The sequence below is a fragment of the Cebus imitator genome, unplaced genomic scaffold (genome assembly GCF_001604975.1).
Source record: "Cebus imitator isolate Cc_AM_T3 unplaced genomic scaffold, Cebus_imitator-1.0 Scaffold129, whole genome shotgun sequence".
NCBI lineage: Eukaryota > Metazoa > Chordata > Mammalia > Primates > Cebidae > Cebus > Cebus imitator.
The window spans coordinates 2927975-2941542 of NW_016107444.1; the positions used below are offsets into that span (position 1 = coordinate 2927975).

General features: G+C 39.9%; 1 protein-coding gene across 1 annotated transcript in view; it reads right to left on the minus strand.

The window, feature by feature from the left end:
- EFCAB14 (EF-hand calcium binding domain 14) overlaps positions 1–13568 on the minus strand; it is a 43709-nt gene that overhangs the window by 18002 nt on the left and 12139 nt on the right. Inside the window, exon 4 of the mRNA XM_017540703.1 lies at positions 3130–3244. Coding sequence (XP_017396192.1) covers positions 3130–3244 — 115 coding nt within the window. The remainder of the gene's footprint in view (positions 1–3129; positions 3245–13568) is intronic.

Sequence of the window (13568 nt, forward strand, 5' to 3'; positions counted from 1 at the left end):
AAAAAAAAAAAAAAAAGATAAAACTGACGTGCAAGACGTCCCCAATTCAAATCCGGGTGCCCCCTAAAAACCATGACATGCAATAAGCTGCACATATTCAAAATGTATAATCTGAATGTTCTGACACATATACAATTGTGGAGCCATTACCACAATCAAGATAATAAACACTCATCACCTCTAAGTTGCCTCAGGACCCTCTGCAATCACTCCCTCGCCGTTCCCAGGCAACCACTCAACCAATGTCTGTCACAATAAATCAGACTTCATTTTCTAGATTCTATGTAAGTAGAACCAGTGAGAAACTAGTGCTCTTTAAAGTGTGGCTTCTTCTACTCAGCAGAATTGAGATTCACCCATGTTGAGGGTACTTGGCAGGGTGCAGAGTGGCATTCCATTGTGTGGCTCTATCACAATTTCTCCCCCCACTCATGGACATTTAGGTTGTGTTCAATATTTGACTATTACAAATGAAGCTGCTGTAAACATTCATGTTCAGGTCTTTATGTGGACTTCATTCCCTTTTATTATATGCTTTCTCATCGCCATAATACCTAGCAGGTGAATGCCTGATCATATGGTAGATGCTTCATTGGTTGAAAAACTGCCCAACTGTATTCTAAAATGGTTATGCCATTTTACATTCTCACCAGCAGGGAATGAGAATTCCTCTTACTCTATATCCTCACCAAGACTGGTACGTTCATTCTTTTCAACTTTAGCCATTCTAATGGAAGAGTATATTGTGATTTTAATTTACATTAAACACTGCTCTAATGAAAATCAGTGTTTCTAATTATTTCAAATATCTTCAAACTGAGTTCCATGTAGTATATACTGAGATAATTAACAGGACTATCTATCTAACTATCTGGCAAGCAATTTTCTCAATTTAAAGGATTTTTCCTAGAGGAAAATCAAATCTTCCCTAAAGAAAAAATAGTTGGTTTATAAATCTGGAACCCAGGGATAAGGCTCTCTCACAAACTGCCTCTGTCAATCCCTGCTGTGGGCAGGCAGATGGCCAAGCAAACACAGTAGACTGCCACTTGTTAGAAGCAAAGGACACTTCGAGCAAAAGTGGGAGGGAACCATTTCTGGCTTTGGGAAACTCAACACTGCAGAGATGAAAGAACAATTCATTTGGCAGTGTTTGTTCTTCCTTTATTGTAGAATCCCGTCAGCAACCATTGAATAGAGATATGAGTAGTGGCTTACTTTGTTTTAATTGGCCCTAAGGAGCCCAAATGGACAGGGAACTTGGAGATATAATTCAGAAGCCATGTTTTAAAAAAGGCCTGTCCTTAGGGAACATCCAAAAGGGTACTGCTAGTCAGTGTGTTTTGGCTTTTTCAAGACATACTGACAGTTTTACAGTGCCACATGAGTATTTTTAACCAAGGTCATTTTTATTACACTAATATCCAAGAATCCAAGAGAACAAGAGATGATGTTAACAAAAATTACATGAGATAAAATAAAGTTAGGTATTTGGGATGACTTACCACTTCAAAACTGAGCCGCTTGAAATAAACACAGTGCCTGGCATTATAAACACACAGATTTGCAAAGAGGCAACACACTGGGTAAAAGTCTCTAAGCTGGTTTGCTATCTATGTAAGCTCTGTTGTTACAAAAGCTACAGGCGTTCAAAGACACCTACTGTTTGTGAATCCAATCCTCACTGGCTGGATGTATGAGCCCATTAGGATGCTCGAAGATAGTAAGCTCTTGTTTAAGGATTTTTTTTTCCCCTAAGGAAGCAGCTGACAGAGCCATGTGAACTCTGGAGCAGAACTCTGAAACTAGTATTCCCATCAACTGCAAAGTGCCTGGTACATACTGGAGGAAGTTTCACAAATGTTTGTTGAATGAATGAATTCAAGAATAAACCAGTTTCCTTTTCTAATGCAAGGCTGTGAGAGTTGCTTCTGTACTAATGGCTACAGAAGGCTACCTTTTCCCAACTTGGCCCTGGGAACAATGGCAAGAAACTGGCCTCATCAAAGTTGTCCCTACCCTTTTTTTTTTCCCCCAAAGTTATAAGTAGATAGCCATATTGGACAAGAAGCAAATTATGGAGACTGAGCACACACAGATGGTGTGGCTATAAAATAGCAAATTTTGTTTTTGCTTATGGCTTAGAAATTTCCTTTGCGGAAAGGAGTCATATGCTCATAGACCCCGGCACATAATCTAATCAAACTTGGCACATGTTTTTATAATTCAAAGATCCTAGATTTGATATCCCGTTTGGGGAATCCCTTCTTCCATTTCCTGTGCCAGGGGATGATGTACTTTATGTTCCGATTAGGCACTTTCTTCTCCCTTCCTACCGCTATCCACTCTCCCCATCCAGCTCTAAGGATCCCTGAGTACATCTGGTTGGTCACAGCTCACTGTAACCTCAACCTCCCGGGCTCAAGCGATCTTCCCACCTCAGCCTCCCGAGTAGCTGGGATTACAGGTGTGTGCCACCATGCCCAGCTAACTTAAAAATTTTCTGTAAAGATGAGGTCTCCCTATGTTGCCCAGACTGGTCTCTAATTCCTGAGTTCAAGTGATCCTCCTGGCTCAGCCTCCCAACGTGTTGTGATTACAGTCATGAGCTACCATGCCCAACCTCCAAAGTGAGTTTTACCAATTTATACTCCTAGCAGGAGCAGGAGTGTTTGAAAATTTCCTTTGTGCCAAATATCCTTGCCAACACTTGTTTCCTGAATTTTTAATTTTTGTATTTCCCCAGGTTATCTTTTTTAACTTAATCATGGAAAATAACAGAGATTTAGGGCAACTGTCATGTACAATTGGTCTTTTCATGAAGAACATTGTGAATGGTGAACTGAAAAAGCAAGTTGAAAAGTAAACCCATATATGCTAACATAAGAGTGCCAGCAGAGTAATTCTGGGACTCAGTGAGCCAAATAAAACGGTATGAACCCATATAAACCACAGCTAACGTAACCTGTTGCAAATTAAAGGCCTAACTAACCAGACCAAAACAAAATTGTTCTGAACTATTTAGGACACAATGATATACTCCATTACTGCTGTCTTGGAGCAGCTGATTTCAAATGCCAGGCTTTCAATGAAAACTTAAAAGAAGCTAGAATTATGGCAAATAGTACCCACACATGGCACCTACCTTCTGAAGTCCCTCTACAGTGGCAGGCAGGCTAATCAAGTCTGCAGCTGACTTAACATTGGCTTTGAGGTGGTTCACTGCAGAAGTCAACAGAGAAATCTGAACAAAAAAGAGAAACAATGAAAACAAATGAGAACTTGTAGACTACATGTTACCTTCACAAACACTATGGTTGGTGATGTCAAGATAGTCTAGGATTTTACGTGTTTTTGCGACCCTGTCAGTTCACAGGAGTAAAGGAGACAGGACTTTGGACAGAGTTGAAATCTGGGAGGCAACAATAATCCCCTTCTTTCCCTGCCCAATTTGAACACTAGTGCCAAAGAGTAAAGGCAGGTGTTATTCTTTACCCTAGTCCCGGCAGCACAAGATCCCCAAATCTTAAATTACTCAAAAGATGCTGCAATTGTCACACACTCCTTCAACAATTGGACAGGAAGAAAGTTAATGATGAGAGATCACTTCAAAATTTCATTTTGGTAAAATATAACACCTCAGTTATTTACCAAACTTTTGTCTTGCCCAAGTGGAACATATATTACAAAGTAAAAGCCCATCTCACAAAATACAGTCTACAGGAACTACACTCTGATAACCCAAACAGCATTTTCAACTACTTGGAGATTTGGTTGTGGTTTAATAATGTGATTAATATTTCAAACTCAATAGCTCAACCAAAGCACTACTTTGTATCCTGAAGGGGCTCAATAAATACCCACTGACTCACTGACTGATGCAATGTATGTATTAAAATAGGAACTGAATCAAAATAAAATGAGGCTTCCCATCTGCTATTTAGGCATAGAATTCTAAATATCTAGACTTCACTCTTGAATGGGAACTGAGGGAACCTGTGTAATACTCAGTTTCAGGTTGCAGAGACAATATTCTAAAAGCTTTGCAGTTTGGCTCAAAACACTCTTGAAAGGTTCTTATTTCTAAACTGCTTTCCTATTCCAAATTCTAGGATAAGAACACAGATCTGCCAATAACAATTATATTCAGAGTGGCCTCGTAGGGTACCCACCAGTTTCTGGGCACTTGTTATGGGCCAAGCACAGTGGTAGGCACTGGGGGATGAAAGACAAAACAGAACCAACAGAATCTGATTCCCTACTCATTCCTTTAGCAAATGTATGGCATCTTCTCTGTGCCAGACACTGCTGCAGTCATTGTGGAGACAGCAGAGAGGCAAACAAGACCATGAAGCTTTGTTCTCATGGACTGTAAATCTTAGTAAAAGGTGACAGAAAAACAGAGAAAAGAATCCGGATTGTAATAAGTACTATGCTAATAATTTTTTCTTCTCTTTTCTTTTTTTTTGGAGACAGTCTCGCTCTGCTGCCCAGGCTGGAGTGCAGTGGGGCAATCTTGGCTCACTGCAGCCTCTGCCTCCTGGGTTCAAGTGATTCTTGTGCTTCAGCCTCCTGAGTAGCTGGGATTACGGGCATGTGCCACTATGCCCAGCTAATTTTTGTATTTTTCAGTAGAGATGGGGGTTTTGCCATGTTGGCCAGGCTGGTCTCGAACTCCTGGCCTCAAGCGATCTGCCTGCCTTGGTCTCCTAAAGTACTGGGATTACAGGCGTAAGCCACCTTGTCCGGCTATGCAAAGAATTTAATTTAAACAAAGCTCCCTGAGAGAGTAGTAGTAGCTTGGTCTGAGATGAGGGAGTCTGGTAAGGAGCCTGGGAACTCAGGTTCTCTATTCCCTCTTTTCTTTTAGGAGGCTTAAGACAAATTTTCAGCCATTCACTAATATAACAAATACTATTAGACCCTGTTATACACCAGTGGTGAACAACACAGATGTCAGGTATCCTGTGGTGTTTACATTTTAGTACAAGGAGGCAGACACTTTTATACAGGAAAAATATCAGATAGTGGGAAGCACTAGAAAAAAATTAAAATAAGGTAACCTGATAGGAGTGGCTGGTTAGCAACTTTTAGATTGATTGGTCTGAGGAGGTCTCTATAAGGAGGTAAAATTTAAACAGAGATTTAAATAATAAGAAACAATTTATCATATGAAGATTGGATGAAGCATATTTCAGGGAAGAGGGAACTGCTAGACCAAAAGCCCCAGTACAGGAAAGAGCTTGACATATTTAGAGAATAGAAGTTCAGGTGGCAGGATCTCATAATGTGTGTGTGTATGTGAGAGAGACAGAGAGACAGAGAAGCAGGCAATGAGGCCAGATATGCAGTAAAGGGCCAGAACAGGCAGGACTCTGTAAGCCAGAGCAAGGACATGGGTTTTGCTTGAGGTGTGATAGGAAGGAGTGTGTAGGCAGGATAATTACATAAATGGAGGCACCTTGTAGGAAGAATGCTATGGCTATCAATAGAAATGGAGAGACCAGTAAGAAGCCGATCTGTGTAGTCTTGGCAAGAGATAATGGTGGTTTAGACCTGAGTGGTAGTAGAGGTAGTAGCAGAAGTAGAGACAATACAATTTGCTGGGACTGGGTATTAAAAGTGAGGAAGACAGTAGAATCAAGGAAACAGATCTCTCACCTCAAGGAGCTTTCAATATAACTGAGAGACAGGGCAAGAGTACATTAAAGAAACAATTAAGGCCAGTTGTGGTGGCTATCACCTGTAATCCCAGCACTTTGGGAGGCCAAGGCGGGCGGATCATTGAGGTCAGGAGATTGATATCCTGGCCAACACGGTGAAATCTCGTCTCTACTAAAAATATAAAAATTAGCTGGATGTGGTGGCCTATGCCTGTAATCCCAGCTACTCAGGAGGCCGAGGCAGGAGAATTGCTTGAATCAGGGATTCAGAGGTTGTGGTGAGCTGAGATCATGCCATCCAGCCTGGTGACAGAGACAGGCTCCATCTCAAAAAAAAAAGTCATACTGAATAAAGTTTTGAGAAGAGGATATCGGTGCAAGCTGAAAGAGACAGGATTCGCTGAAGTAGGACTCAAATTAGACAGAGAAGTTAGAATTTTATATTAAAAACAAAGCAGGCATTCTTTCTAGGTTAGAAGGGTGAGGGTGGCATCGGGGGATAGGGAACACAGTATGAATAGACTCAGGAGTACTTTCTTTTCATAGCACTTCTCAAAGTGACAATGATTTGTTTATGTGGTTATTTGAATGAGGTTTCTCTCTTCCACAAGACGATAAGCTCCATGTGATCAAGGTCAATGTCTGTTTTACTTTCCACAATACACCTGGCACAAGGATGGGCATTTATTGAATGAATGGCTGAGAATGGACACTGTGTCTGGGATGAACATTGAGAAGGGTAGTCCAAGCAGAGTAGAAGGCAGAGGCCAGGGGGCAGGAAATAAGGCTAGATAAGTAGTGAACTTATTCTTCTCATCAGTAACTGGGTATAACAACAATAACAACTATTTAATAACTATCTCATAGGGATGCGTGATGGTTTCAAAATATGTCTACAAATTCTTTGACAGTCCTCCCTTCAAGAGATGAAACCTAATTCTCTTTCCCTAGAGTGTAGCCTGACTTAAGTGACTTGCTTCTAGTGAACAGAATAAAGTGGAAGTGACAATTGGCAACTTTAGAAATTAAGTCACAAAAGATCCCTTCTTCTTTGCCTCCCTTGGATTACTCAATCTGGGGAAGGTAGCTGCCGTGCTGTGAGGACACCTGAGTAGCCCCAGGGTGGAGAAGCCCGTGTTGGGAGGAACTGAGGCCTCCTACCAATAGCCACGTGAGTGAGGAGCCTCCAGCCCCAGTCAGACCTTCAGATTACAAAGAGCTGTCTGACATGTTAATTGCAACCTTAGAGATCTTGGCCAGAACCAGTCTGCTAAGTTGCTCCCAAATTCCTGACATACAGAAACTTTAAGATAATAAATGACTGTTGTTTTAGGCCACTAAGTTTTGGGGTAATATGTAACCAAGGAACAGATGACCAACACAGGCTATGAGAATTAAATGAGATATATAACCCAAGCTCTTAGCACTGGTACAGATGAAATATCAAACAAGTGACAGTTCTTTAATAGTGAAATTTAAAAAGCAGTAAAACATGCAATTCTCCATAAGTACTCCAGAATAACCAGACTCATCATCAACATTCTAACTCTATTCATTTAAAAACCGATGAGTGAGAAACCTCAGCCCACAGAGACACTCTCAGCAAACCATAAACTTTCTAAGAGAAGCAATTACATTAAGGAGGTTTTCACCCATGGCTTTAAAAAGATATAAACAATATCCAAGTTTGAAAAAGACATATAGAAACAGGCATTTTTATGCACTGTTTATGGGAGTATAAATTAGAGAAACCTTGTAGGAATATCCATCAAAATTGAAAATGTTTATATTCTTTATTTTGGCAATTTCATTTCTAGAAATCTGTCTTACAAATTAGTAGCTCATGTGCATGATACATTTTTAAAAAATAATTCTTCCTTATTTGTAACAGCAAAATACTAGAAGCAATTTAAATGCATATCACTAAGAATGTGACTATATATTCAGTGGACAAAGCAAGTAGTAGAACAATACATACTGAATGACCTTAACCCATAGGTTAATTCATATTAAAAACTTTATGATTTTGTAAATAGAGAACTAGAATAATGCAGCCCACATTATTGACTGTACACCTATGGGAGCATGAGTGTGTGTGTGTGTGTGTGTGTGTGTGTGTATGTGTGTGCGCGCATGCGCGCGTGTGAACGAGATGGGAACACAGAGATGGGAATTGAAGGAAAATTTTCATAGGAGTTCTATATATATTTTATAGTTTAAATCTTATGTAAGAATCCACTCACAAATTACCTATGAAATTTTTAAAAAGACAAAAGATGAGAAAGAAATATATACACATAGGAAAAAGACACCACATAACTTTGGAAACGGTTTGATGGGTTTTCTTGGCTGACCCTTTCTTCTATGCCCTCACTGGGCTTTCCAAGATCCCTGTAACATGCCCAATCATAAAATGCTAGAAAGGGGTCCTGCCCCCAGGTATGTTTTCCTTGGTGCCCCAAAGTATGTACACAGTTGGTTCAAGATCAGTTTGAAGGCAAGACTACAGTTATTCCAAATTGCCCTATCAACTATGTGGTTACCTTTCAGCCACAAGAGGGGACAAACTCCTTCCTCCACTGACAACCGGCTAGACTCTAAAGGGACAACAAGCTGTTCTTTGGGTAAAAACTCTTCTTCCAAGTACTGCAAATTCCAAGGTCCTGAGGCTATGGCAGAGCACATGGCTAATTGGGAATGGCAGTGGTCTCACAAAAAGCCAGTGTGACTGGTTGGCAGCTGCCATTTCACCCAAAAGCCAGAGAAGCAGCTGAAAGCCAATGTCAGCAGGATCAAGTGAGGTGCTGCTGCACTTTTCTCAATGCCACAAATACTCTAAGTCTAGGGTATCAGCTGCCTCACTGAAAAAGCATGCTCTGGAGAGCCGACCATTAACTTTCCAGGTATAAAACACCACTTAGGCCTTCTTACTCACTTACAAAACCTGGATCACACACTGTTTCCTAGGACTTGGCTATATACCCATAAATTACAAAGCTGGATTCCATCTTCTAGCATTCCTCTCTTTAGTAAAACAATGCCAAAATCTGTGGCAAACTACAGCAAAGTTTATATAAGCAACTAACATGGAGGCGACGCACTCTCCTATTACTTTCTCTGGAATTGCTCTGGCCTCTAACAGATGCATTCTAGAAAGTCAGATCAGACTCAGGCATTACAAAACTTACACCTAAAAGTCACACTTTGCAATGTGAAGAGTCTAAAAAGTTGAATTAAATAGAACCTATTAAGAAAAATCCACATTCTAGCCAAAAGATGAGTCATGACTTTTATGCATATTACATGACCTTTCATTAGAAAAATTAAAAATAGCTACTGTAGACCATTTGCTTAATAGATAATTTTATACTATAAAGTTGGAAATGCTGTTTTTTTGCTTTGGGGTTGAAGTTAAGTGTTCTTTAAATAGTAAAGAAAAAGTTATTAAAACAGACAATCTCAATGATGGGTGAGCCCTTTGCTCACATTTTTTTTTTTTTTTTTTGAGATGGAGTCTTGCTCTTGTCACCCAGGCTGGGGTGCAATGGCACAATCTTGGATTACTGCAACCTTTGCTTCTCGGGTTCAAGCGATTCTCTTGCCTCAGCCTCCAGAGTAGCTAGGGTTATAGGCGCCCACGACCACACCTGGCTAATTTTTGTATTTTTAGTAGAGACAGGGTTTTGCCACATTGACCAGGCTGGTCTCAAACTCCTGATCTCGTGATCTGCCCGCTTCGGCCTCCCAAAGTGCTGGGATTACAGTATGAGCCACCTTACCTGGCCTCCTCGCACTTTTTTTTTAACCAATCAGTACAATATATAGCCTTGTTTTAAGTGTATTTCCGTTTAAGACATCTTATTTAATGCATATTGTTGACTGATTAGCATTGAACGCACAGCCAGCAGAACCATAACTCATGCCTGAAAGAAGCCTATCTAACACGTATTTTTTCCATAGGGCACATCACAGTCTCCTTGCACTTTGGAACAATCGATAACACTTCAGCACTATGCCTGGGGGACATTTTTGAACATGGAAATCACCAAAAACAGAAGAAAAATATAAAAAATATGGCATTACATATATTGTGAAAAAGACACTGTTTACAGTATGAGAGCTGAATCAAGAAGGCAGCAAGTCACCTTGTTCAAATTCAGCTGTAAATATGCATGTTGGGTGACTCAAATTCCTTGCTGCTATGCGTGTGTTGGTGAATGACTGCAATAGTGTCACAAGTACAGATTTTGAGATTACAAATAAATTTAGCAAATAGAAAATTCATAAATTATGAGGATCAACTGCACTAATGTTTTACCTAGAATATTCTTCTTTCTGTAGAATTCAGCCAGCCAACTCCTATTTGCCCTTCAGGACTCAGTTCAAGATCTCTGGGAAACCTCACTTGGCTCCAGTCTAGGTGAGATACATACTTAAAAATGTCCTCACAATACTCATTTGGATCTATTTCTTATTGCTTCTCAGGCTGCTTTACAATTGTTTACTTTTCTATTTCCTCCATTTGATTATAAGATCCTTGAAGGAACTGGGGGCAGTGGCTCACATGTACAATACCAGCACTTTGGGAGGCTAAGGTGGGAGGATCACTTGATCCTAGGCGTTCACAACCAGCCTGGGAAATATAGTGAGACCCTGTCTCTACAAAAAGAAAAAAAGAAAAAGAAAAAACTTAGCCAGACGTGGTGGTGCATGCTTGTAGTCCTAGCTACTTGGTAGACTGAGGTGGGAGGATCACTTGAGCCCAGGAGGTTGAGGCTGCAGAGAGCTGTGACTGTGTCACTGCATCCCAGTCTGGGTGACAGAGTGAGACCCTGTCTCAAATAAAAGAAAAAAAAAAGGTCAGAGGGAGCCTGTTTGCCTATTCTGTTTTGCCATGTAAGGACAACATAGCAAGAAAGTTGTCACGTATGAAGTAATAAACCTTCACCAGACACCAAATCTGCTGGTGCCTTATCTTGGACTTCCCAGCCTCTGTTGTTTTTAAGTTATGTAGTCTAAGATATTTTGTTATGGCAGCCTGAATGGATTGAGACAGAAGCCAAAGTCTAGCTCCATGAAAGCAGCTTGGTAAATGTTTGTTGAATAATGGTCTTCAAGGAAGTAGGAGGAGACTCCCTAAAACAGTCAAGAGGGAATGAGTATAAAATCAGAGGTTTCATGAATAAAACAGAAAAGTAAATTAGATTTCAACTACTAATTCTTTTTCAAGAAAAATTTTAACTTTTTTCAAACTGATGGCTTTTTTTTTTCAGATTATATTAACTTCAACTTACATTGTGATAAGAACAGTTCTTGTTAAGTGATATAATACATTTTCTTATTGTTTGAGCCACTTTGAATTGCTTCTAAAATAACTGCCACTAAAAGCATCTTAACTGACAGTAATGTTTACAGATAGAAACATGGTTAAATATTACTTTTATTTTCATACCTACTTTGGTTTAGGACAGATGCCTCTGACTTGAACAGACCATCAGAAATGTGTAACATTAATTTTAGAAAACCACTCAGACAGAGAGTGCTGGGCTCCCTTAGGAAACAACACAAATCTCTGCTTTCCCATCACCCATGCTTCTGGGCCCGCACTCTCAGAGAAGTTCTCTGTTATCAGGCTGGCTTCATAAGTCAGTTCCAGCATCCTTGAAGGTATATTGATGCTGAAACGGAAAGGGTTTCAGTGTAATCTCTCCCGGTTTCATAGATAAAGGCCTAGGATTGAAGTAAACTTTCTATTTATAGCAGGTCCTTGAATAATGTTTTGTTCAATATCATTTGGTTACAACATTGATTAGAAAAAAATTTGACTCTTGGCTAGGGTCACTGTTTGCATGTTCTCCCCATGTTGGCCGGGGTTTTCTCCAGGTACTCCCATGTCACAAAGCTGCACATGTTAGGTTAGATGGCATGTATAAATAGTCCCAGTCTGAGTGTGTGCGTGTGTATGAGTAAGCCCTGTGATGGGAGGGCGTCCTGTCCAGGGTTGGTTCTCGCTTTGCACCCTAAGCTGCCAGGATAGGCTCTGGTCACTTATGATCCGACCCTACACTGAAAAAAAAAAGGGTAAATAATTACTTAACTTGCTTGTATTAATCTTTTGTAAATGTATGTATAGCTTACATTTATTTCAATGTTGAATATTAGAAGTGTTTTGGTCTTCTAGAAGTTTAGTGATTTTTTTTTTTTTGGGTGACCAGAAATGTGCCCTAGTAATTTAATTCTTTTTTGTTTGTTTGAGAAAGGGTCTTGCTCTGTTCCCCATGCTAGAGTGCACTGACATGATCATAGCTCACTGCTGCTTCAAACTCCAAGGCTCAAGCAATCCTCCTGCTTCAGACTCCTGAGTTGCTGGAACTAAAGGTGTATGCCATCATGCCCAGCTAATTACTTTATTTTTTGCAGAGACAGGGTCTTGCTTTGTTGCCCATGCTGATCTGGAACTCCTGAAATCAAGGGATCCTCCCATCTTGAGCTCCCAAAGTGCTGGAATTACAGGTGCGAGCCACCACACCTGGCCTTAACTCTTGTTTATATTAATTAGCCTATGATAAAACTTGTTTCATTATATGCCATTTACTTAAAGTCACAGTTTCCAAAAACATAGCAATGACATTGAGATTTACTGTATCTGCCTTCTCAGGTGCTTCTTGAATTAAAAATAATGGCAGGCCAAGAATGAAATGATTCTTTTGTGTCTAGCTTCCTGGTTAAAGAGAAGTCAGAAACCAACATAGGTACCAAAGATTTGAAAATCGATGTGTGTTCTCCCACCATGTACCAATATCCCTTTTGACTCTTCCTATAATGTCAATTTAAAAGAATGAGATGAAAAATAGATAGTTGACTTTGCTTTTTCATGCTCAACAGTATCACCTTCCTCTCAGAATGGTAAACTGCATGACTGGCTACTTATATGGAATCCCCAGTTTGCCCTAGGAGAGATGCTAACTGTCTTTCAGTGCTTCAGTGTGGTCTACTTTCACCTGATGTAATTTGCTGTGTGACTGTAGGCAAGGCCGATTTCTCCTATCCATTTTGCAAAAAAAAAGGGTGAATACCTGCTTTTCTCCAATTACAGAGAGTCCAAGCATAAAGGATAGACAGTAAATACTAGGGGCTATAACTCATCAATTATTTCATGAATAACTCTGAAAAATTAAATAGAACGGAATGGAAAGTAGCATAAGGCACCATACATATTAAGGGTGAGCTACTGTTTCAGAAACATTAATTTCAGTTACAAATAGGTATGTATATGTTTATTATGTAATGATGTGAAACATTTTATACTGTGGGTTCCAGGCAAAAGTTTGGAAGCCACTGCCCCACACTATTTATCATTGGTCTTAAGTGCTGAACTGCCCCACTCCTGGACCATTGCTGAAAGGTGTTGCTTCAGATATATCTGCAAGCACTTTCTTCTAGCACAGTGCTCCTTTTCACTACTGGCTGATTCTGAACTGTGTGATTCTACTCTGAAAAAGACAACACCTTCTTAGCCCCAAGAAAGATAATATCTATTTTTAAGCACTTTGCACGTGTATCATTCATCTGGTACTTGACTTTTCTATGCAGATACATTTCCTAACTAAACTAGAAAAACTAGGGACGGGGCTATAGTTATTCTGTGACAAACATGGTATCCTTATACATATAAGATGCTTGATCAACATCCTTAGAATAAGCCCTTTTCTCTGGCAGAGTCCCACTTCTGGAATCAATGCCTACTGAACTCTGGTCAATTTAGGGGCTGGAAAAGTGTATGCTCTACCTATGCTTATTTGACTGACTAAGGCATTTCACCAACTCCACTAGCTGTTCCTAAGTTATTCTTAGAATGACTATTGTTGATGATTTCCAGATTCTGTAAACACATTAGCTAATCAT